At 35.0% G+C, this 24,408-nt stretch overlaps 1 protein-coding gene across 18 annotated transcripts in view; it reads left to right on the top strand.

Annotated features, from left to right (window-relative positions):
* Positions 1–24,408, top strand: part of NF1 (neurofibromin 1) — a 264,921-nt gene that overhangs the window by 224,899 nt on the left and 15,614 nt on the right. For 13 of the 18 annotated variants that reach the window (XM_072747755.1, XM_072747756.1, XM_072747761.1 and 10 more), the window contains 18 exons: positions 1,318–1,520; positions 5,051–5,244; positions 6,373–6,513; positions 6,670–6,949; positions 7,864–8,078; positions 8,326–8,387; positions 8,515–8,629; positions 9,146–9,247; positions 11,008–11,148; positions 13,779–13,905; positions 15,571–15,702; positions 16,700–16,835; positions 18,197–18,354; positions 20,649–20,771; positions 21,185–21,315; positions 21,503–21,603; positions 22,926–23,068; positions 23,437–23,483. In XM_072747755.1, coding sequence (XP_072603856.1) covers positions 1,318–1,520; positions 5,051–5,244; positions 6,373–6,513; positions 6,670–6,949; positions 7,864–8,078; positions 8,326–8,387; positions 8,515–8,629; positions 9,146–9,247; positions 11,008–11,148; positions 13,779–13,905; positions 15,571–15,702; positions 16,700–16,835; positions 18,197–18,354; positions 20,649–20,771; positions 21,185–21,315; positions 21,503–21,603; positions 22,926–23,068; positions 23,437–23,483 — 2,551 coding nt within the window. The remainder of the gene's footprint in view (positions 1–1,317; positions 1,521–5,050; positions 5,245–6,372; positions 6,514–6,669; positions 6,950–7,863; positions 8,079–8,325; positions 8,388–8,514; positions 8,630–9,145; positions 9,248–11,007; positions 11,149–13,778; positions 13,906–15,570; positions 15,703–16,699; positions 16,836–18,196; positions 18,355–20,648; positions 20,772–21,184; positions 21,316–21,502; positions 21,604–22,925; positions 23,069–23,436; positions 23,484–24,408) is intronic. The other 5 variants (XM_072747766.1, XM_072747765.1, XM_072747764.1 and 2 more) reach the window with 1 other exon arrangement.

Raw genomic sequence — 24,408 nt, 5'->3', positions numbered from 1 at the left:
TAGAATTCCTGATTCTTAAATAAAGGGGAAAAAATATCAAGATTTCTTTACCTGGATGCGCCTCCTATAAATTATACATAAAATTTTGTGTATGCTTAGCTTTCTTTATCCCTAAGGAACCTGTGACACTTACCCTAGTTTGAGCAGGCCCAGTTCTTTATAGCTGTTGAAATGTACAGAATAAAAGTCCGTGTCAAAATTGTGTAACTCCAAATTCCTAGGAGTTAGTAAAAGATACAAAAACTTAGAAACAATGGTATTAATGTTCTCATTTTAGGAAAATAAAGCTATGAAGCCTACCTTTAATTTCTAATTCAAAATTCCTCATAGAAGAATCTTCTAACAATTATTAGCTTGAATGAACCTGTATCCTTTTATGAATTGAACTGAACAAAAAGCAGCTTCTGCTTTTTGCTGAAGCATGTCATTCCAAGGAAAAAGCCTTTAGGATGCCTTAAATTTCAGAGGCTTTTTGCTCACATATGGTTGTTGCAAAAATATAGTAGCATGGTAAAGGTTTGGAGGTCAACAAAACCTGAAATTTGCTGAGTAATCAAATTATTTCTCTTGCAGGATAGGGGCAATAAAATGAAAATTTGAAAATCAAGTATGAGTTTTTTGACTTGTGTCCCGAAGTGCTTAAGTATATTTTCAGACATTTCTAAGGGAAGTTTTGGTTCTAATGGAACCTGGATGTATATTATTGGTTTTGTTTTCAGTGCTTATGTATAATGAAAAATGGGGGAGGGGGACTTAATTATATTACATTTGTTTTTGACCTCCAGTTTGTAGGATGTCTTGTAGGACACCAAGAAAGAAAGTCAGTAGGTGCTAATGAAAGATTTTTGCATTTTAATCTGATGAGGGACCATCTCATTTATCCTCTTATGATCCCCATTATAAATAGATCTGATGGGAAGGGGGAACCACAATTTGGGTTTTTGGCCTCATGGAAAATATGATGAGCCTTTATTCTAACTAACTTTCTATTGAACCACTTTAGGACCATAAACCTCCCATATTCTATATCCCAGTAAAATATCTTTTAGAAATGTATTATAGTTACCTGTCTTAGGAGCCTTACAGGGCTCTTCTGGTATTGTCAAGAACCTCCCCTGAATCTCTAAATGATGAAGAAAATCCCTAAATGATCAAGGGTGTTGTGTTTAACATAGAATCATAAGACTTTAATTGATCATAAAATTTAAAAGTAGTTGATTATGCTTTGTAATAGAATCATAAGTTGTGCTTTATGAAAAAAATGTGGAATTATAAGAAAAAATGTTTTAAAACAACTTCATTTGTGTTTTCTCCTAGGTCAGCTGCCTATAATCTTCTGTGTGCCTTAACTTGTACCTTCAATTTAAAAATCGAGGGCCAATTACTAGAGACATCAGGTTTATGCATCCCTGCCAACAACACCCTCTTTATTGTCTCTATTAGTAAGACACTGGCAGCCAATGAGCCACATCTGACCTTAGAATTTTTGGAAGAGTGTATTTCTGGATTTAGCAAGTCTAGTAAGTAATAATAATTTTCTTTAATACTAACAATGATTCTAAGAAGATTCAAAGAAAATCATTTCATTTCAGAATTTGCCAGTGAAATCATAACTGATTATATTTTCAGTTCTTTATTACTTCTTATTTTTCCTCTCTGATACTCTGCAACTGAAGAAACTGAAGGAACTTCCTGGTAGACAACATTGAGAAAAATCCACCAAAATTCTGATAAAAGCAAGGTGGCAAGATTTTTGATACTTTACATGTCTCTGAGTCATTTACAAAGTATTTTTCATACTGTTTCAGTTTAAATAGCTTCAGGATTTCTCTTCTTAGATTATTCTAGATGAGTGAAATATTAACATTGTCTCCTTGATTTTAAGGAAATAGTCATTTTCTCTTTCCATCAGGTTAACTTTGAATTGTGATTTTATTCGTCGTGTACAGTTCTTGGAGAATGTAGTGGCACATAATACAGGGCTCAGAGTCAACTCCTTATTTGGCTTTTAATAAGTCTTACAAATTTAACATCCACACTTTCCATTTATTAATCTTCATACCCTATAGAAGTATAAATATTACTCTTTCTCCAGCTTATTTCCTGACACTTTCTTCCCTCCTCTTTTTCTCTCCATAATACATAAAACTTTTTTTCTGCATTCAAACATGTTTCTCCTTCTTTTAAGACTTACTGATTTGAGAATAGTAAGATCACATAAAAGAGGTGCAAGCATGCTCACAAGTTGGGAAGAGGGGCAGAGGGAGAGAATCCTCAAGCAGACTCCCACTGAGTGCAGAGCCCGACTTGGGGCTCAGTCTCAATGGCCTTATGAGATCATGACCTGAGCTAAAACCAAGATTTGAATGCTTAACTGACTGGGTCATCCAGGCACCCCTCAAACATATTTCTTGATTTTTCAGGTAATGGAAAGCTTTGACAATTCATCAAGACCAGATCACTATATATATTTACTTATAATTAGAGATGTGGGGATATAACCCTAAAAAGAAAATGTGTTAAGACTAACAAAACAAGAAAAGGATAAAGCTTTATTGAGAAATATTTTTAAAGATTTGAATGAAATAAACAGGCATATTGTGTTCCTGGATAAACAGTTCTTCTTGATTATTATAGATTCAGTGCTTTCCCATCAAAATAGCTACAGGATTTGAGGACTAAGAATGAGGTAGAACTGGGACACCTAGGTCGCTCAGTTGGTTAAGCACCCCACCCTTGATCTCAGCTCAGGTTGTAATCTTAGGCTCCAGAGTTCCAGCCCCACACTGGGCTCCATGTTGGGTGTGGAGCCTACTTTAAAAAAAAAAAAAAAAAAAAAGTGAGGTAGAACTTAAGATGATTATAAATTCCATTTGAAACAACAAGAATAGTTAAGAAAATGTTGAAAAGAAAGAAAACAGAGACACTTGTTGCAGACATCTGAACACATAATGGTATAATTAAAGCAGAGCTGTTTAAGAATCAGCAATCAGATCAGTTTAAGAGAAACAGATGGATAAAGAAGTGTCATGAACTGATGGGGGAAAGATTAAATCATTAAAACAATGAGGCTGGGAAGCAAATTAAGTTGGGTCTTCACTTCTCCCCAAACCACAAGATACCAAAATAAGTTCTAGCTATATTTAAGAGTTGAATATAAAAACTTGGAACCATTAAAAAAAGGAAGAGGAAGAAGAATATTTCATTGCTTTCTGGGTGTAAGGACTTTATGAAGCAAAAACGTGGTTGATGAAAATAAAGGAAACAGTGAGCATAAGTGACTACATTAAACTTCCAAACATCTCTATTTCAGGAACATAAACAAAAGTAAAAAGATGATAAAAAAAAAACAAACTAGGAAATATGCTTGCAACAAATATGAGAAAAGATTAATATCTTTAATCATGAAGAGTTCGTATAGGTTGATAAAAAGAACAACAATAGCATGCAGGTCATAATAAAAGGAATATATTTTAAGAAATTCACTAATAAAAATCAAAGAAATAACTGAAAGAATAGCAAGATAACATTCAATTATCAAATTGGCAAAAGGGTTTTGTTTGTTTTTTTAAGATTTTACTTATTCATTCATGAGAGACGGAGAGAGGCAGAGACATAGGCAGAGGGAGAAGCAGGCTCCCCGCAGGAAGCCTGATGCTGGACTCTCTTCCAGGACCAGGGATCATGCCTTCAACCAAAGGCAAATGCTCAACCGCAAAGCCACCCAGGCATCCCTGTTAGTTTGTTTATAATTCAGTGTTGATGGCCTATGGAATTGTGAACAGGGGCAATTTTTTGAGAAAGCGATTTGGAAATGGGTATCAAGGGTTCATACCTTTTGGCCTCATGATCCCACCTTCTAGAGTTTATTGTAAGGAATAAATGTTCAGATGTTTATTACAGCATTACTTTTTATTTAGATTTTTTAAGTTCAGGGATATCCTGTCAGTAAAGTGCCCACATCTTAAGTGAACAGCTTGATGAATTTTTATGTGTGAATCATCACAAAACCCTCTCCTAGATCAAGATACAGAACATCTCCAGCATCCAGAAGGCCCCTTTTAGTTCTATCCCCTCACCAAGAGTAATGACTACTGTGACCTCTGTTGCCACAGATTTATTTTGCCTGCTTTTGAGCTTCATATACCAGTATGTATAACAGCAAAAAACTGGAACAGTCTAAAGATCAAATAATAAAGAACTAATTAAATTATCAGATTTGTATGATGGAATAATATGAAACCATTAAAAATGTTTTAGGTACAGAATTTCAGTTTGGGAAGATGAAAAAGTTGTGGAGATGGATTCTGGTGATACTTGCATAATGATGTGAACGTACTTAGGCCCACTGAACTGTACACTTAAAGATGGAAAATTTTACGTTATGTGTATTTTACCACAATAAAAAAAAGTGTTTTGGGGACTCTAAATAAAGTTATATAGAGGAATTTTTGTATTTTTTTCTAAGTCTGAATTTACTTCAAAATAAAAAGTTAAAACATGTTTTTGGAAAATTTTTAATGATGAGTAAATAATCGCAGTATAATGTGTGGTGAAGAAAATATTCAAAGCATACTGCATATACAGCATAGTCCTATGGGGGACTTGGGGTGGGTATATGTGTATACACACATACAAATATATATTATCTCTATGTAGCTATGAAAGCCTGAGGAGAGATGAGGTATATTAATGTCAGTTTTATTCTTGTGGCAGTGTTTTCCTTTCAAGTAACTTTCTGTGATTGCCATATATTCCTTTTACAGTTAGAATAAAACAATAACTTTTTTAACTAGAAGAGGAATGATTAAGAGGGAGAAAAAGTAGGTAAAACTTTTCAAAAATTGGCCAACTGGCTTTAAGTTTACTTTTTTCATGGCTTTTTTTCTTCATCTCCGTCTTTAATATATTGGCCAAATCTCTTTTCTCCACACCACATTTTATGTAATGACCTTTACCTTTTACCTTATATTCCCCAATCCTCTATTTTTAGATAACTGTTGATGTAATTTTCATTGACCATCTATGCTAATAGTGTATTTTTTCCCAGGTATTGAATTGAAACACCTTTGTTTGGAATACATGACTCCGTGGCTGTCAAATCTAGTCCGTTTTTGTAAGCACAATGATGATGCCAAAAGACAGAGAGTTACTGCTATTCTTGATAAGCTGATAACAATGACCATAAATGAGAAACAGATGTACCCATCTATCCAGGCCAAAATATGGGGGAGCCTTGGGCAGGTATTGAGTTTGCTCAAATATTTGTCTAGTACCTCTGTGATACAGATATTAATCTAATACCCCTTTGTAGAAAACAGTGTGCTGGGCACTAAGGATATAGCTGTAGAAAAGATAGTCACCTCTTTCAAAAAGCATGCAGATATTCACCTAATTCTTGATTTGGTTCAGAATTGTAGTTGTCTCATACATGTTTCAGAGCCAGAAAAACACTAATTATTTTAGCACTCTTTTCCATAGCATAATTACATAGAATTTAACTTTAAAAATCTGATGTTGTCTCTAGTAAATAGTGCCCTGTCTTATTTTTTTAGGGGAAGAGAGAGAGAGAGAGGGCATGAGTGGTGGGGGTAGGGGCAGTGAGAATCTCAAGCAGGCTCCATGCCTAGCTGAGAGCCCAGTGTAGGGCTTGATCTCATGACCCCAAGATCATGACCTGAGCTGAATTCAGTAATGGGAAACTAAACCGACTGAGCAACTTGACACCCCTGAATAGTGCTGTATAAAATATTCTAGTACTTATGTACCATAAATGTCAGTAGATGTTTGTTAACAATATTATTTTAGATGCCTTTCATGTATGGTTCTAGCACAAGAATACCAGTATTAAGATACAGAACACAATGTAATATTTTATTTTTGTTTGATAAAAATTGTCCACATCATTTCTTCAAAGTTATCGTTTAAGGCAGCAGTACCCTACTCAAACAATGCTGCAAATCCTTTAAATAATTTGAAATGATCTTGGAGCCAGTTCTACAGAACATCTCAATACTTGATGTCACTTCCTATGTTTTAAAATAATTATATTTTATGTTAAGCATACATTACTGTCTTAGAAGAGAACAGATGTGCTTTGCTAGTAGATGAAAATAGTATTTGTGAACATTTTAAATTTTTAAATATTGGTCCCTTAATCTCTGAAGCAATTGAGTGAATATCTTTATCCTTCTTTGGATATTTAATGAATTGTATTTACTGACACATCTCTAAATAAAACCTAGTATTTGGGGGGCTTTAGGTAAAATAGAATTTTCATGTTGATTGGGCTGCTGCTTTGAAATATTTTTAAATTAAAAAGTTGGTGGAGTGAATAGCTAAAATATATGTTATTTTTCCCTTTTCTACTAGATTACAGATCTCCTTGATGTTGTACTAGACAGTTTCATCAAAACCAGTGCAACAGGTGGCTTGGGATCAATAAAAGCTGAGGTGATGGCAGATACTGCTGTAGCTTTGGCTTCTGGAAACGTGAAATTGGTTTCAAGCAAGGTAATCAACTTTTCCTTTGCCTTCTGGGCTTTGGCATGATGTCTGTTTTTACTACCAGAAATTGTTTATATTATAACTAGTCATTTTAAGGTTAAACTGAAATTTTTTGTGATAAAACTGTTTTAGCCCGTTTTTAAAAATTCTGTTTGTTTACAGGTTATTGGAAGGATGTGCAAAATAATTGACAAGACATGTTTATCTCCAACTCCTACCTTAGAGCAACATCTTATGTGGGATGATATTGCTATTCTAGCACGCTACATGCTGATGCTGTCCTTCAACAATTCCCTTGATGTGGCTGCTCATCTCCCCTACCTCTTCCATGTTGTTACTTTCTTAGTAGCTACAGGGCCACTCTCCCTTAGAGCTTCCACACATGGATTGGTCATTAATATCATTCACTCTCTGTGTACTTGTTCACAGCTTCATTTTAGTGGTAAGTTTCCAGAAAGTACTTTGTGGTTTGCAATTTGTGACTCCATTTTATACCACCTGATGAGCATAAATTATCTTACTCATTGGGGATCCCTGGGTGGCTTAGTGGCTTAGCATCTGCCTTTGGTCCAGGGTGTGATCCTGGGGTCCCGGGGTCAAGTCCCACGTCAGGCTCCCTGCATGGAGCCTGCTTCTCCCTCTGCCTGTGTCTCTGCCTATGTCTCTGCCTCTCTCATGAATAAATCAATAAAATCTTTAAAAAAAATTATCTTACTCATTATTGTGATACCTTTAACATTAGTTGCTTATTGAAGCCTGTGATTATGACATGAAATATTATCAAAAAGAAAAAGAATAGATTAATTCCATTCTATTTCAAGCTATAGCAGAGCAGAGGTTTTTTTTTTTTTTTTTAAGATTTATTTATTTATTTATTTATTTTAGAGAGAGACAGAGTGAATGGGGGAGAAGAGGCAGAGGGAGAGAGAGAGAGAATCCTCAAGCAGACGTCCCACTAAGCATGGCACCTGACATGGGGCTCAATCCCACAACCCTGAGATAATGACCTGAGCCAAAATCAAGAGTCAAATGCTTTAACTGACTGAGCCACCCAGGTGCTCTTATAGCAAAGATTTTCTATGTGCATTTGTTAGGTAGATTCTTAGAGTTATCACAGAAGCTAACGACTCTGTACCAGTTAACAGTGTTGTGTTACTGTCATGAATTTATAGATAAATGGAGCAAAAGCAGTGAGCTTTGAGAATAATATATCTACAGAGTTGGTGTAGGAAGCATGGTTATATAATTTTGATATGACACTCAGATTTTCTAAATACAAAGTGAAATTTGGCACTTTAGAATTTTAAAAAAGTTAATATCTTTAAAGTCTTTCCTTGTTACTTTTTTCTTTTACAGAAGAGACAAAGCAAGTTTTGAGACTCAGTTTGACAGAGTTCTCATTACCCAAGTTTTACCTGCTGTTTGGCATTAGTAAAGTCAAGTCAGCTGCCGTCATTGCCTTTCGCTCCAGTTACCGGGACAGGTCATTCTCTCCTGGCTCCTATGAAAGGGAGACTTTTGCTTTGACCTCTTTGGAAACAGTCACAGAAGCTTTGTTGGAGATCATGGAGGTACTTTAGGCAAAATGATAAGAAACAGATCTTTTTTTTAATTCACTAGTAGTGTAAAGAAGAAATAGTTTATTCTGCTGTTCATGCATAATGCTTAAATAAAAACACTCCCATGGAACACGTTCATTGATATTCTATATGTCATTTATTTAATGACATTATAAAAATGACATTATAATTCACATTATTTAAATGTTTCTAAAAACATTTATGAACATAAATATATTTAGAGTATCTTTTTTTTAAGGCATGTATGAGAGATATTCCAACATGCAAGTGGCTGGACCAGTGGACAGAACTAGCTCAAAGGTAGGCCCCAACTAAATTTAAGTTGTAAAAGTATGTGTATTATTGAAAATACAAGTACTGCATAACCAGTATTTTAATTATTTAAAATAAAGGTTTTTCATAAACTCTTTGAATTTTTTAATTGCAGATTTGCATTCCAATATAATCCATCCCTGCAACCAAGAGCTCTTGTTGTCTTTGGCTGTATTAGCAAACGAGTGTCTCATGGGCAGATAAAACAGATTATCCGTATTCTTAGCAAGGTACCCCTCCCCCCTCCCAAATATTTGTGGTTCTTAAGTTGTAAAGCAGATCTTGTGTTTTTCTAAGGGACATCTAAATTTGAATTTAATGAAATGTCTTGTATGTTGGTCATTAAACTTTTAAACAATGAACTGAATTATTTTCTTTATTGTAATTCTTTGAAATGAAGAAACCTCTAAAGAAGGTATCTTAAAATACGTATTATCTCTTTTGCTAAGAAGGTACTCTTAGTATTTTATCAGTTTTAAAAGCATTCAACTATATGGTAAAACTAGCCTTACATAAAATTACATAATTTGTAAATAATAGAATAATGCCTAATGTATTAGAATATAATCTAAAATAATTAAAAATGAAAACCCAAATGATCTGTTTACCAAGAACACCATAGCATTGGAAATGATTCTGTCACTTATTAAATAAGGAATTGTTCCTGAACTGATTGTGAGATTCAGTTTAGGAATTGATGTTTTATTTCAATGAAAGTAAAATAAAAAATTCTGTTTCCCTAAAAGGCACTTGAGAGTTGCTTAAAAGGACCTGATACTTACAACAGTCAAGTTCTGATAGAAGCTACAGTAATAGCACTAACCAAATTACAACCACTTCTTAATAAGGTAATTACTATATAGAAAATGAATGCGTTCATTTTGGGTATCAGTGTTAAATGTTACTTTATTTTGTTTCAAAGAGTTCAGAAAATGAACTGAGAAGAAGTTATAAAGAAAAAGCTGTAAAGTAGAACTTCTTGTCTTTAAATTTAGTTGTTTGAAGAATTTATATTAAAGGGAGGGAGAATAAGTGTGGGGAGTATGTTCTCAAGAGCTTATGTGTATTTGTCTCATCAGTGCTAAAAGAAAAAGAGGTATATATTCTTAATTCTTTTATCCAGTAAGTATTCACTGAGCATCTGCTATGTGCCAAGTACCATTTTAGGTGCTAGAGATGTAGTACCTAAAGAAAACTAATAAAACTCCTTTCCTCATGGAGCTTATATTCTGGGGGTGAGTGTGGGAGTTGGGAAGTGAATAGTTAATAAAGTAAGTAAAATATGTAGTGTGCTAGTTCATGATCATTATTGTGGAGAAATATAAAGCTGGGGCAAGTATACCTGTACATCAAGAGAGTTTAGGTGCTAAGTGAAGGCAATATTTAAAAGGAATAAAATGATGTGGCCACTGTTTCAAGATGGTTTGAGCTCATCTCAGCTTTGTGATATGGAACAGGTCATTTAATATATCTGAACATCATGTTTCCACATTGATAAAATGAGTAAACTAGCCTAGATGATGGCAGATTATTATTTTCTAACTCTGAAGTTGTATAATTATGTGAATTGAGTACAAAGATATGCCAGATTTGAGGGAAATTACAGAGAAATAAACACCTGTATGTTATATGTTCTATGTTCTACAGACATATCTTCTAAACCTAAATTGCACAAAATTGTTTTCTCATCCTTATCTTAGAAGTTAAAATGAGGCTCAGAAGGGCTAAGTGACTTGCCCAAGTTCATATACCTAATGAGACAGAGCCATGATTCTCTTCCATGGCTGTCTGACCCTAAAGTCCTTATATTTTCCCATATACCACACTCTTAAATAAAGGTTCCCCAAAATACGTATCTTTAATTCAGAACAGCAAGAGATTACTATACTGGTAAAGGTGACAAAGTTAAAAGGATAGAGTCTAAGGTTAAAGAGATAGGTACAATTTAGTGTAGAGAAAGGGAGAAAGCCTTGCCCGGCAAACATACAGCAGGAGAATTATACAGGAATGCTGGGACAATGAAGGGATGGTAGGTAGACCATTCTAGTAGTGTGGAGAAACTTTGCAGGAGAATAGTGAGACTGAAGGTTGTAAAGATTGGATAGAACCAATCTAACATCCAAGATTCTTCAGAAGGGAGTTTGGAAATGTACCTGTATGTTTTTAAGCAAATGAGTAGTAGACTAAAGGAAGACTAAAGGAAGGGTCCTTCTGGCAGTAGTGTGCACAGGAGATTGGAGTAGGGGGATACTGGAGGCAGAAGGAATTCACATTTAGAAGAAAGAAGGTTGGCATAGGATAGTGTTATTAGCAATAAGCAAATACAAAAGAGACTACTTTGGAAGAATTAGCAAGACTTGGTGACTGGAGTTTGGAATCAAAGAACAGGGAGAAACCCAAGGAGGCGGCTGAGGTTCTCCGTCTGTCTAACAGTATCTTTAGTTACACACAGGGAATGGATAAAGAGCTTACCCATATATTTACTTTCTCCAAAAAAGAAAACCTGCACAATTCGGGGGATAACGTGCTTTGTTTTACACTGCATTGTGTTTTGGATGAGACTGTTTATAGTTCATCTCACTAATCTGGAATGCGTGGCCCTTGCCAGGACTCCCCTCTGCACAAAGCCCTCTTTTGGGTGGCTGTCGCTGTGCTACAGCTCGATGAGGTCAACCTGTATTCAGCAGGCAGTGCGCTTCTGGAACAAAACCTGCACACCTTAGACAGTCTGCGGGTATTCAATGACAAGGTAAGCTGACTTTCAGTGAGCATCCTAGAGGATGCACAAGTATAATGCCTCCTCTTTTATTGTTGTTGTCCTTTGAAAATCAGAAGAGGTCCATAACTTCAGTATGCAGTTCTGTAATGCAGCTTATTGTGAGTATAGTTCCCTAACGCTCATAAAAAAATTCTTTAAACTTTTCTATATAAAAATAGCAGAAAACAGTACTCACCCAATACTGGTAAACAGAATAGGGATAAAAAATACTGAGTAGTAATAGTAGCTACTATGCTAAAAGCTGTGCTGTGCTATGCTGTACTATGCACTGTACAATCATTATTTGTGATTTCATAATCCAAAAGTAAAAGTTATTAGCATTCTCTACTCTGCACTTCACATATGAAAAAATAATCTAAATATAAGCTTATTTTTATTGAATAGTGGTACTTAATGAAAAAAACTAGGTTGGAGAGTCTGAAGGAAACTTTTAGGTACTTAATTATACTAGTTTTTTGTTTTGCCTAATCCCACTTTGAAACATACCATTAGCATCCTTCTGAACATTTATCAACCTTGACTGAGGTTGAATTTTGGTTTACAGAGTGTAGAGAAAGAGACGTAACAGTATGAAATGATGTTCCTTTTTTGTCTTTGGAGAAAAAAGGGAAGAGTCTAGGAGAGAAGAGAGGAATTTTTTTTAAAGATAGATACGTGTTTATAACAAGAGATTTACTTGAAGTGAATTTGAACAAAGCTGTGGGTAGGGAAAAAAGAACAGGAGCATGGTTTTAAGTGTGAGGACGGCTGAGCTAAACACTCTGATTAGTCTGCCAAATGTGGTGTAGGCTTGGAATAGCTACCTTGAAGTTTATCCATCAGACTTCCATTTTACAAAATAGAAAAGAACAAAGAAGTTAAATAACTTGTCCATATTTGTACACCTGATTTGTGACAAGAGCCCCTCTTTCCTAATCCCCTTTGCCCTTTTCTGGGGTTGTCTTAGGACAGTGGTGGTCAGAAAGATAGCTAGATATTGGCCATTTGTTTGGATATAAAAATATTTGTAAATAAAATGTTTCTCTAGGAGTATCTGCCTTGGGATTTTCATTGCCAGAACAGCCCATAACAGGAGCTAATACTGACCTCAGTGCCCCCAGGATACTAGGGATCAGAGTTAATAAAGCTTATTAAAAGTCACCAGGATATAAGGTGATTAAGGTCTGAGGATCTGATGTATAACATGGTGACTATAGTTGATAACATTGTAGTGTATAATTGAAATTTGCTAAGAGAGTAGAACTTTAAGTTCTATATTTAATGATTTACTGTTCTCACCAAAAGCGGGGGTAGGTGTGATTAAATATGTGAGGTGTGGTGTACACTTTCAATATCTTAGAATTTTATTTGTCAATTATTATACCTCAATAAAGCTAGAAAAAATTGTACATATAGCAGGCTAATAGGTAATCATACTTTATATAGTATTCTGCACTTTGCATTTTATTTAATATAAAGTGAACATCTTTCTAAACATATATTCATGCACACACACACATATATATACACACACACACATAAATACACATGCACTTGTGCATGTAATTCTTTGTAATGGCTACAGTGTTTTACAATATGCATGAGCTGCAGTTTCTTCAACCATTTGCCCATTAATGAACGATTGATTTGTTTCTGTCTTTTCTTCTTTCTGTTACAAACAGTGCTGCTCTAAACATTTCTCTGCATTTATTTTAAATGCTCATGTTTTTCTTTATTTGAGATAGAAATCTAGATAACCCAAGCTGAGGCTCTAAACACCTTCAGTTTGCTTTTAAAAATCGCTGTTGTGGGCTTTTGGGTTTTTTTAAAAAATGCAAATTCCTGGGCTTTGCCCAGTGACTTTAAAGCAGGTATTCATCTTCAGTGACTTTAAGGCAGATATTCCTGGAGCCATACTTTAGAAACACTGTTAAAGTCTTAATTATCTTAGGCAAGTGGGCATGGCATTTTTAAGTTTTTAGTTTCCTTGTTCTCCCACAGTAGAATGTAAAATCCACTTGGGTGAGTAGATTTTATCTATTTAGTTCACTGATTTCTTTGTAGGACCTATTTGCAGGGCCTAGAACCATGCCTGGCACATCAAAAACACATAATAAGTACTTGATAAGTAAAAGAATGAGTAAATAAATCTGTAAAATGGTGCTAATATTGACTGCAATAGAATTGCTTTAAGATTCCAGTACAGTAATGCATCTAACATTATACTGTGGCACTCAGTAAAAATGAACTCTTTGTTTTCTCAAATTTTCAGTCCCCATACACAAAATGCCCACTACCATTCAATAGATGGGTCTTATTTAAAACAACAGTGATTACAATTTTTAAAAAGTCATCAGAATTTAAATTGATAGTCATTTATTTTGCAGCATAAATCAAAGCTATTTTGTCTTCTATCATCTTATGCTTGATTGTCTCACTAATTTATAGTATCCTAAATGTTCTATGGTTTTCTGTAGTCACCTGAAAATAGTTTCTCTCAACTTGAATGGATTACTTATCTTGTCATAGCTATTGAACACCATAAAAAAACCCAGTAAGTGATCCTTTAAGGAAAGTTCTTGTGTGAACACTATCAACCATATTCTGATTATCTTTAATAGAGTCCAGAGGAAGTATTTATGGCAATCCGGAATCCTCTGGAATGGCACTGCAAGCAAATGGATCATTTTGTTGGACTCAATTTCAACTCTAACTTTAACTTCGCACTGGTTGGACACCTCTTAAAAGGTAGAGGCCTCAGAATATTTTTTATGAAAGGATATCAAGAAGCCAGAAGTAAATAAAATAATTTGTTATTTGAAATAAATTGAAATAATTTGGCTCATATGTCTTTATTTATTTGTTTGTTTGTTATAAAGATTATTTGAGAGGAAGCATGTGAGGGGAGAGGGTAAGCAGGGAGGGGCAGAGCAAGAGAGAATCTCAGTCAGACTCTTCACTGAGCATGGAACCTGATACAGGGCTTGATCCCACGACCCTGAGATCATGACCCCAGCCAAAACCAAGAATTGGATGCTCAACCAACTCAGCTCTCAAGGCGCCCCTCATATGTCTTACTTTAAATGCCGATACATGTTTTATTGAGCTATGCTTTGTTCAATAGATTTTTTAATAGAGCCTAATTTATGCATCAAATACAGATTTCCTTTAAAAGGCAAAAGATTTGATTCTTGAAATAATCATAAGTAGTGGACTTTCTAACTTAGTTAACACTAAGTATTTTTGATTATTTGAAATAAGGCAGAATGTAAATCAATAAATGTTACTTTGAGTAATTTATGTTCTCTTAGAGATTTGATCACAGATTTTCTTAAAATTGTTTCTAATGTATTGCTGATCAGTCGCATTGTTATATACCATACCATCTCATCTTTCTGGTACCCCACCCCAAATTTCTGAGTTACTGATAGCAGTGGTCTCCAGCTAGTCCTCAGAGCCAGCTCATTCAGTGCCTATCCTGGCTTTACTCCCCACTGCTGACTTCGCTGTGTGTTAGCTTTGGCTTCTTAACATGGAACAGTCATGGCCAGAGTCTACACAATTAATAGGAACAGCACAGGGTGGTAAGTCAGAGGCAAAGGCAATACGAAGGAAGGCTTGGGATAAGGAGCTGGTGTAAACCAGCTTTGGCCACAATTAGAGACTTAAGCTCTATCCTGAGTCTGCAGTTTTGTAAATCAATTTAAATGATTCTTAGGCTTGAGGGATCATGGAGGTTCCCTCCAGTTTTTAACCTAACATATGTACATACACCCACTACTGTGAATGTGAACATTTGATTTCATTACCTTATAAAATTTCTGCAAAAAAATTAATAATTTTAATCTCTAAAGTGAACATCAGTTGCTCAAAAGATACCAAAAAGATACTGCAGAATGCCAAAAAGAAGGATTGCACTAGGCTGATAAAGCACTTGCTTATTCTCTCCTTTTAAAGGTACCAGATATTTTCAGTGCACAAATTCCCATCTTTAAATGGAATAACACTAATAGTATCTTAAAGTGATCTCCAATACCTAAGTTTTTATTTTATTTTATTTTATTTTATTTTATTTTATTTTATTTCATTTCATTTCATTTATTTATTATTATTATTATTATTATTATTTTACCTAGTTTTTTTAATTGCCTGCATTGCTTTAGGGATTAGAATATCTGAAACCACATCCATCTTATTTTCCTCTCCCTGAGGTGCCTTAGAGTTCTTCTACAGGTTTGGTACTTAATCTTTTATGTAACTAACTATTCACGTACATATGTTTTACCTTCCCAGATGGCTATTTTCAGAAGGCAGGAGGTTATGTTTCCTTTCCTTGCAGAGTTGCTAGTCAATAAGAACTCAAGAAATACTTGTTGAAAAAGTGGATTAACTTCTTGTTTTTATTCTTTGTAGGGTACAGGCATCCTTCACCTGCCATTGTGGCAAGAACAGTCAGAATTTTGCATACACTACTAACTCTGGTGAACAAACATAGAAACTGTGACAAATTTGAGGTGAACACACAGAGCGTGGCTTATTTAGCAGGTAAAAAAACACAAGGTAGACCAAATTAATCTTACTGCATATATACCTAAGGACTGCCAAGATGATACAGAAACCCATTGGTCCTTCAGCTAGTTGCTTGGTGGGGTAAAGAGTTCACCAGCTAGTCCTGTGGTGGTGGTTAAAATTTTGAAAGTTTTGCCAAAACCTTTTTCCTTATAGAAGAACTTGCACTAATGTCTCAATGTGTTCCCTTTGTCATCTTTGGTTCAAGGCACTGCATGGTTCCCTGTTGTCTTTCATAAAATCTGAAAGCTTCAGCCTAGCATCTGGGCCCTTCAGCAGCTCTTGAGTGTGACATCTTTTCCTAAGCCCCATTTTTATTACCCCTCCAGGTGGTTGGGCTGGTTTAAGCTCATCTACTTGCCACGTCCTGGAATTGCCCTTTTGCCTCTTTAATATGCATTGCTGATGCCATTTGCTTTACCTAGAATGCCCATTCCCACCATCCCATTAAACCTTCCTATTTGCTCTTACCCGGTTTGTGTTTCTCACTCACCAACAATTAGCACTTAATTGTAATACTTCTTGAATGTAGTTGTTCAGTGGAGAGTGCTGATTCCCAGTTTAGTTCAATGGAGAATGCTGATTCCCAGTTTGCAGATTTTAGTTTGTGGCAATTTTTTTGTTTGAATCATTTGACTTTGGGCAAATCATCTAAATCTCAGATTGGATCTTATAGGATCTGTCCTGCCTACTTTTGTGTTTGTTGAGGCCAAATGTGCATTAAAGCACTTGACAGATACAAGGTTCTTATTAAATCTCTGTATATTTCATGTTTACATAGTCTTCCAAAACAGACCATAAACTCTTAAGGTAATAAAGTCTGTCCTAAGTGGTTTATACCCTTCACACTCTCTTGGGCTCTTTATCTGCATATCTAAGAGCTATTATCCTCTTCAGGAGGCTGTAAGAAATATATCTTGTTTCAAGTCACACTTGTATTTTGTTAAATAACCTTCCTTCTTTTTCCTTTTAGCCTTACTCACAGTGTCTGAGGAGGTTCGAAGTCGCTGTAGCCTAAAACATAGAAAATCTCTTCTTCTTACTGATATTTCAATGGAAAATGTTCCTATGGATACGTATCCCATCCATCATGGCGACCCTAGCTATAGGTCAGTGGCCTTCTCCTATGATTATGTAATTATAATCAGGTTTCTGTTTTCCATGCTAGGAGGCAAGCAGCAAGAGTAATCCAGAGGTAATATATAGAGGAAAAGATAATCTAGGAAGAATATATAAATCAAAACCCCTTTTATAAATGTATAGTGTTCTATGTGGATTAGTAGGACAGTTCCTCTAAGCTAATCATGCTCATGTTAACATTAGTTTGCCTCATTTAAGCACAAACCAGTTGGGTAATGAAAAGAGATGATCTTGAAATCACTGGATTGCAAGAAAGGGCCTAGGAAAAACTACCGTGGAATATGAACAACATCACATGCTTGATGATGGAAAGCTAAGCTGTGCACGTCTGCACAAAGATACACATGCCACCACATTTATTTCATTTACTTTTTTTAAATTTAAATTCAGTTAGCCAACGTATAGTACATCATTAGTTCTAGATGTAGTGCTCAATAATTCATCAATTGCATGTAACACCCAGTGCTTTTATCACATCATGTGCCCTCCTTAAATGCCTCTATCACCCAGTTACCCCATATCCCCCTCACCTGTTGCATTTACTTTTATTACACTAAGTTATTTAAAAGTTTTCTAGAGTACAGATTTAGATGATAAGATAATTACATTATGTCCACTGCTATATGTAGTTTTGAGTAGCATATTTTTCACTACAACACAGAGAAATTACATGAGAATGGCATTATTTTGGAGACTTCCTATTAAACAAAAGTAAATTTTCGGTCATATATCATTCAATTTAGCAATGTCCCACTTTTTGATTAAAAGGCCCTCCACAACTTCCCACTGAGATTTTAACAAAGTATGCAGAAGTTTTCCAGGTTTACTTGGTTTTCAGTAGTCTTATTCTTCAGTTATTCCTTTGATTATATTTCTTTGAGATATGCCTTTCTTATTATGAAAAGGAAAAGATGAGTTTGCTTGTGTTCCCTTGTCAAAAGTATAGTTGATTTTCTTGGTTTAACCAAGAATATACTTGTCTGCTTAGACTTAGTTTTGCTGGTTAAAAAAATCAGTGCAGTACAGTTCTGTGCATGGTGAATGCTACTGTGTACAAAACATCATAGGAAGAAAGTAGGTGCTAAGGAGAAAAGTGCTAAAAGAGAATAGTGCTAATTTTTAAGAAGGTTTCCCGAATGAATGAAAGAAGGAAGGGAAGATATTTCTTGGATAACACTAAGAGTTTATACCCTGAAGCCCTTTCAAATGCAGTTTTAAAATTAAGTGATTGCTGCCATTGGGAAATAGGACAACCAACTGAGAGGGGCGTACAGTGGTTGTCTTTGTTACCATGTTACTTACTTCTTCTCAATTGTTTTAAATCTCTCAGGACGCTAAAGGAAAACCAGCCATGGTCATCTCCCAAAGGTTCTGAAGGGTACCTTGCAGCCACTTATCCAGCCGTGGGCCAGACCAGTCCCCGAGCCAGGAAATCCATGAGTTTGGACATGGGGCAGCCTTCTCAGGCCAATACGAAGAAGTTGCTGGGTTAGTTTATCTAAATCATATAGAATTTTTTATACTTATTTTTTTCATGGTCAGACACTTTCTTTCTTGGAAGATTATTTGAAGCTGTTCAAAATTATCAAAATTCCCATTTTGATATAATAAAATTGTTGATAGTTCAGTTAAGCCATCTCAGTTAAGACAGAGGAATAAGAATGGGATCTTAAAACAGTTTTGTTTTTGTTTTTGTTTTTCTGATTCTCAGACTAAATACTGTGGTTGTCCTTGTTTTGTTCTGCCTTGGCCAAGCAACAGGGAAATGAGAATAGGACAGATATTAGCTACTCACAAGATAGGAGGCATCTTGTTGCACTCAGATGCAGGACTTTAACGATGTATTTTCTCAAAAATATTGTCTGAGAGCAGTCTACATCAATAAGTTATGAAGCTATAATAATACTGTTTGCCATCTTTTCTTTAGAAAGACAACTAAAATTTTTTTATTACTGTATTTTTTTATTTCTATAAGAAGATATGATTCTTGAAAGTTAAGATTGCTCAGTTACATCAACATTTGTCAATAAGTACACCTAAAATTCTGTGAGACCCTTTACCTTTATAAAAACTGAAAGAAAATGAGAGAGATCCCCACTGATCCCACCTCACTACAGAGGAAGTAGAAAGGTGCTCTTATATAACTTCGGCTGAAGTTTTCATTGTTTTTAGAGTACACCAAGATCCATATGTCAGTGACCAGCACTATGAATGGCTCAGTGGGTTTCAGTTACCCCTACAAGCATATTTTTAAGTATCTTTAGGTATTGGGAAAATGTTTCTGTTGGTAAGGAAAGCAATGAGCAATGAAGTGTGAAATAAATAACCTGCCAGTGAGCCATGAAAGAAATTGAAACCATGAATGTTAATCACTGTTATTAGTCACATAGGGTTGCTACCTTTAGTTTGAGTTTCTTTCTGTTTATGCTTTGTCACAAAAATAGTCTTCCAGGAGTTTCCTGGTTACTTTGTGTTTGGTAGTTCTGGATTATCATGCCAAGGAAGTTGTAAATGAAAAGCCAGCTTCAGAGAAAATGTACTATTGAGTTCGTTCAGCTCATGTGCTAGATAAAATGTTATGGTCTCTGCCCTGAAGAGCTCATAGTTTGGTGGCTAAGACTTAAAATCAGCTGATCACAACAGCATCCCCAGGTGCCATTAAAATAACATATCTTGCCAAGGAGAAACTGGGGACCTGAGAAATTAGGAAAGGCTGCAGAGAGGAGGTAATATTTGAACTGGGTATTGAAGATTTAATACATGCTTGTCTGACAGACAAGCTAAGGAAGGCAAGCATGAGTAAAGAAAAGTAAGGAAAAGCACCTGTAGAAAACCAGGCTAGCAAAGAGTTGGAACTAAACTGTGACAGACTTTGTATACCATGTTGAGAGATTGAGCCACATTTCCAGCAGGGATCTTTAAGTAGAGAAGGAACATTACCAAATTTCGTTTTTAGGGAAGTTTTTCTGGCTCCAGCATGGAGAAATAGGAAGAAATGTTTGGGAAGGGGATCAGGTAATAGATGGATAGAGCATCCGAATAAGAGATGATGTGGACCTCCACTAAGGCGGGAGCAATGGGAGAATGGAGAAGAGGAATTAGGTTTAGGGTGATGTGTGAAGTAGAGTGGACAAGATTTAGTGCAAGTCCCAATAATCCATTTTCAGTACTTTAAATAGAGAAAAGGATTTCACATAGTGCAATACATGCTAGAGGGACTCAAAGCCAAGTGGAGATGGTACTGTACTACTTGCCATTTTTGAAGCATCTCCCAGTAGATGTATTATTTAGTACTTTTAGGTATGCAGATATTGTTTTCAAAGATTGCAGAATTAAAATCAAACTTTGATCTTGCCTACATTTGGAAAGTTTTCATATGTTAATGACTAATTCTTGCCATGAGTAGAATTTCTTAAATTGAAAAAAGGCTGTTCAGATTTAATTGATTTTTGCTACTGAACAGTGCATACCCCTATATTCATCATCAAATATTGTACTTGTTGGTTGAGCTTGGTTTACCTCCAGTGTAGTGGATGTAATCTCAGTTTAATTTGGACCAATAAGATACATCGTGTCCTGAGATGCAAAGCCATGGGGCCAAATTTCTTGACAAGATGGAGATCAAAGGAGAGAAACTCTGCCCCAGGGATATATTTGAGCTTTCTTTGGGTCCTTAAGTGAAAACTTAAACACTTGATGTCCAAACATTTTCTTTTTAGTATAATCCTATTCACAGACATTGTGGTTAATGAACTGCCATATTCTGTAACTTTTGTTTATAGGAACAAGGAAAAGTTTTGATCACTTGATATCAGACACAAAGGCTCCTAAAAGGCAAGAAATGGAATCAGGGATCACAACACCCCCCAAAATGAGGAGAGTAGCAGAAACTGATTATGAAATGGGTGAGAAACAGAGTTAATAATTGATCTAGATCATTGAAAATAAGATGGGAGAGCCATATTTGCTTTCCAGCCATTTCTTAGAATCTTTAGGATGAAATGTAGATGCATTTGCGCTTTTTCAGAAGATAAGCTATACAGTCCTTAAAATGAAAGTTATCCTGAAACCTGTATAAAAAGTAATCATATATATAAATACACAGCATTTTGAACAGCCAGCCAGAACTTTTATATAGGTGACTATTAATTCTGTATGATGTTTATCTTGCTGTTAAGTGCCTACTAAAAAGCTATTGAATTTTAGAAGTAACATTAAAATAAAAAAAAAAAAACATTAAAATATGTTAGGTGAAGTGGTATCTAGTGTGTATGTTCTGTTAATACAGCTGATCACGTTAATCCATATATTATTGCAGAAACTCAGAGGATTTCCTCATCACAGCAACACCCACATTTACGCAAAGTTTCAGTGTCTGAATCAAATGTTCTCTTGGATGAAGAAGTACTTACTGATCCGAAGATCCAAGCACTTCTTCTTACTGTTCTGGTAAGGTTTTTGCCTTTTTTTTTTTTTTTTTTCTTTTGCTCTCAAGTTTTTTTATTCCAGTCTACTCTTAGGAGGCCCTTAAATATCAAAAACAGGAAAGAAAGATTGTCTTATGCTTCTCACCAGAACGTACAACACTTCAGCCACAAAGTAAAATGTGTTTTGTTGACTTTTTTGCCTTTGGCAGGCTACACTGGTAAAATACACCACAGATGAGTTTGATCAGCGAATTCTTTATGAATACTTAGCAGAAGCCAGTGTTGTTTTCCCCAAGGTTTTTCCTGTTGTGTAAGTATCTCTTGTGTTTAACTTCTGTACGTGTCTTGGAAGTCATATGTCTCATAAAAATTTAGGAAAAGTATCATTCAATAATGTTCACTGGTTGTGGAGAGGGGAATGTGAGACTGTATGATAGAGGTGTAGCTTAGAGGGTTTAGTAGGGGCTAAGACTAAGTTTTGGCCTATTAGGGAAAACATTTTTTTATCTTGTTAATTTTCTTAAGTGGTCCTTCGTGATGAGCATTGTTCATTTCCTCACTTAAAAGCAAACCATTAGATGCTCTATGTACCTGTTTGGTTTCTTTTTTGGTAGAGCTTTTGTATTTATCCACAGCTAAGTGAAAACAAAATTAACCCTCTATATAGGAGATGAATGAATTTTACTTTCTCTTAAGAATGAAGGTTGTATTAGCCTCAAAGTATTCAAATCTCAATAACCTAAAGAAACTTGGGAAATCCTATTCCTGATCCAGGCCGTCTATGTAGTATTATTATTTCCTTATTTTTGTTTAATCTCATTTTAGAATTTGGGAATCTCATATAGTTGGCTCTGGATTATTTCTATTAATGGAGTGCAGCCAAGTTAGACATAGTTAATTTCCTCTTAATTTTGAATTAGATCTAGATATTAGATTAGAATATCTGATCTAATCTAATCTGATCTGATCTTCAGCATTTATTAAACATTGATTGTTATTAAATTTAGTTTTAACTCCCTGGGTACATACCAACAGTCAGCAGAAAGAAATAGTTCTAAAACATATCAAGTGACAGAAACCAACCTTGTCTTGAGCAGTAACCATATATAAACATGGTTATGTGACAATACTAGTTTGTTGTTTTTACCGTATTTTTGTAATGATTAAAAGCAACAAAAAAGAGATACCTAGGTGGCTCAGTTGGTTAAGCATTGGGCTCTTGATTTCAGCTCAGGTCATGATCTCAGGGTTGTGAGATCAAGCCCTGTGCTCAGTGTGGAATCTGCTTGTCCCTCTCTCTCTCTGCTCCTCCCCTGTGCATTCGTATTCTCTCTCTCTGTCTGTCTCTCAATAAATAAATAAATAAAATCTTTTAAAAGCAAGTAAATAAAAATTTGAAAATAAAAAAATATAAGAGCAACAACAAAGGACAGACCAAAAAAGTGTATTTTATTTATTTATACATTTATTTATACAAAATTTAGAAAAGCGTCAGATGGTAAAAAATATTCCTTTCCCTTCATTTTTATCACATTGTTCTGGGTGTTATATAATGTTTTCCAGTGTATATTTTTTATTGAATTTTCCTTTAAAATGTTCCTGTGTTTACTTTTTTTTTTTTTTTTTTTTTAGGCACAATTTGTTGGACTCTAAGATCAACACCTTGTTGTCATTGTGCCAAGATCCAAATTTGTTAAATCCAATCCATGGAATCGTGCAGAGTGTGGTATACCATGAAGAATCCCCACCTCAGTACCAAACATCTTATCTGCAAAGTAAGTAAATGTCTCTGGAGGAGGATGCTTGATAAACTTGCTGCCATGTGCACTGTTACAGAATGCACTAAATAAGGAATTCTTTATAAGGGATAGGCTTGTTCATACTTCTCTCTCCATATACCATTTTGTACTCTTCTCATTGTATGTTCAATGAGTAACCAGTTTACAGCTTCTTAAGATTAAAATATGGTTTTATACTGAGTGTGTTTTAAGTGAGTTTTAGCCTACTCTGACATTCATTCTGAAAAAAATGTTCTCATTGTGTACACAGGCTTTAAATGTCATCAACTATATAACATTTCATTTCCGTTAGGGATTAGAAGAGTGTCATGCTTATTATAAGAGTACCATTTGGTTTGTTGCAGGTTTTGGTTTTAATGGCTTATGGCGGTTTGCAGGACCCTTTTCAAAGGTAAGAAAATCTGTTTTTCTCCATTGACAAAACTAAAGTTTTTATTCATATTAGTGTGCCTGCTTAAAGAACATAGTATGCTGAAAACCAGAATGATGATAACATGATAATAACATGATAAACACATGTTATTTTTATAAAATGTTTTCCACCACAAGATTCTAAGAGGCAGCACCTTTAATAGGTTTATATGTTAGTTTTTACAAAAAACAACCCAGTTCAATTTATGCTTGACTTTTCAGAAGGGTGTGAAAGAAACCTCTGTAAGTTTTCTGCTTTTGGTCACTTGGGTGTTTGTTGATCATAATGCATACACTTAAGTATCTTGTAATTAGGAAGGAGTGTGACCTAGGGTTTAAACCTACCTTATGACCCAAATATAATGTTATATGTCAATTAAATCTCAAGCTGTTTTTTAATTACATAATGAAAAAAAATTTCTTCATGAAAACATTTTTCCTTCCAACCTATTGGATTAGATTCATTCTTTCCTGAATATATCTTTATTTGTTCCTGTTCATTTTTTTTATTTGATTGGCATTAATTGATGTAGTATTAAATGTATTTTTAATTATTCTCTCTATATATGGTCCCTCCAGATGGGTTGAGATTCCTTGAAGGCAGGACTTCTGTTTCTTCCCTGGACAGTTCCTAGTGGAGTGTTCTAGACTCAGGGGTGCTAAATCAAGCTGAATTATCTAAATCTTATTCTAGTTTTAAGAATCAGATATTTCGTTTTTTATTTTGTTCAATTATTACTGAATATCTCTTGATATGCAAAAGCTGTCATTTAAAAAATGGGCCTGAATTCCTAGAAATAATATATCCTGCAGGTCTGTTTGTAGTTTGATTGCCAGTAACCCTCTGCCCTTCACAGTGTTCAGTTAGTGGAGTATCTGAATGGCGGCTGGCATGATGATCCTCT

The sequence above is a fragment of the Vulpes vulpes genome, chromosome 2 (genome assembly GCF_048418805.1).
Source record: "Vulpes vulpes isolate BD-2025 chromosome 2, VulVul3, whole genome shotgun sequence".
NCBI lineage: Eukaryota > Metazoa > Chordata > Mammalia > Carnivora > Canidae > Vulpes > Vulpes vulpes.
The sequence above is the reverse complement of the archived record's forward strand: the minus strand, read 5'-3'. Positions and strand labels throughout refer to the sequence as shown.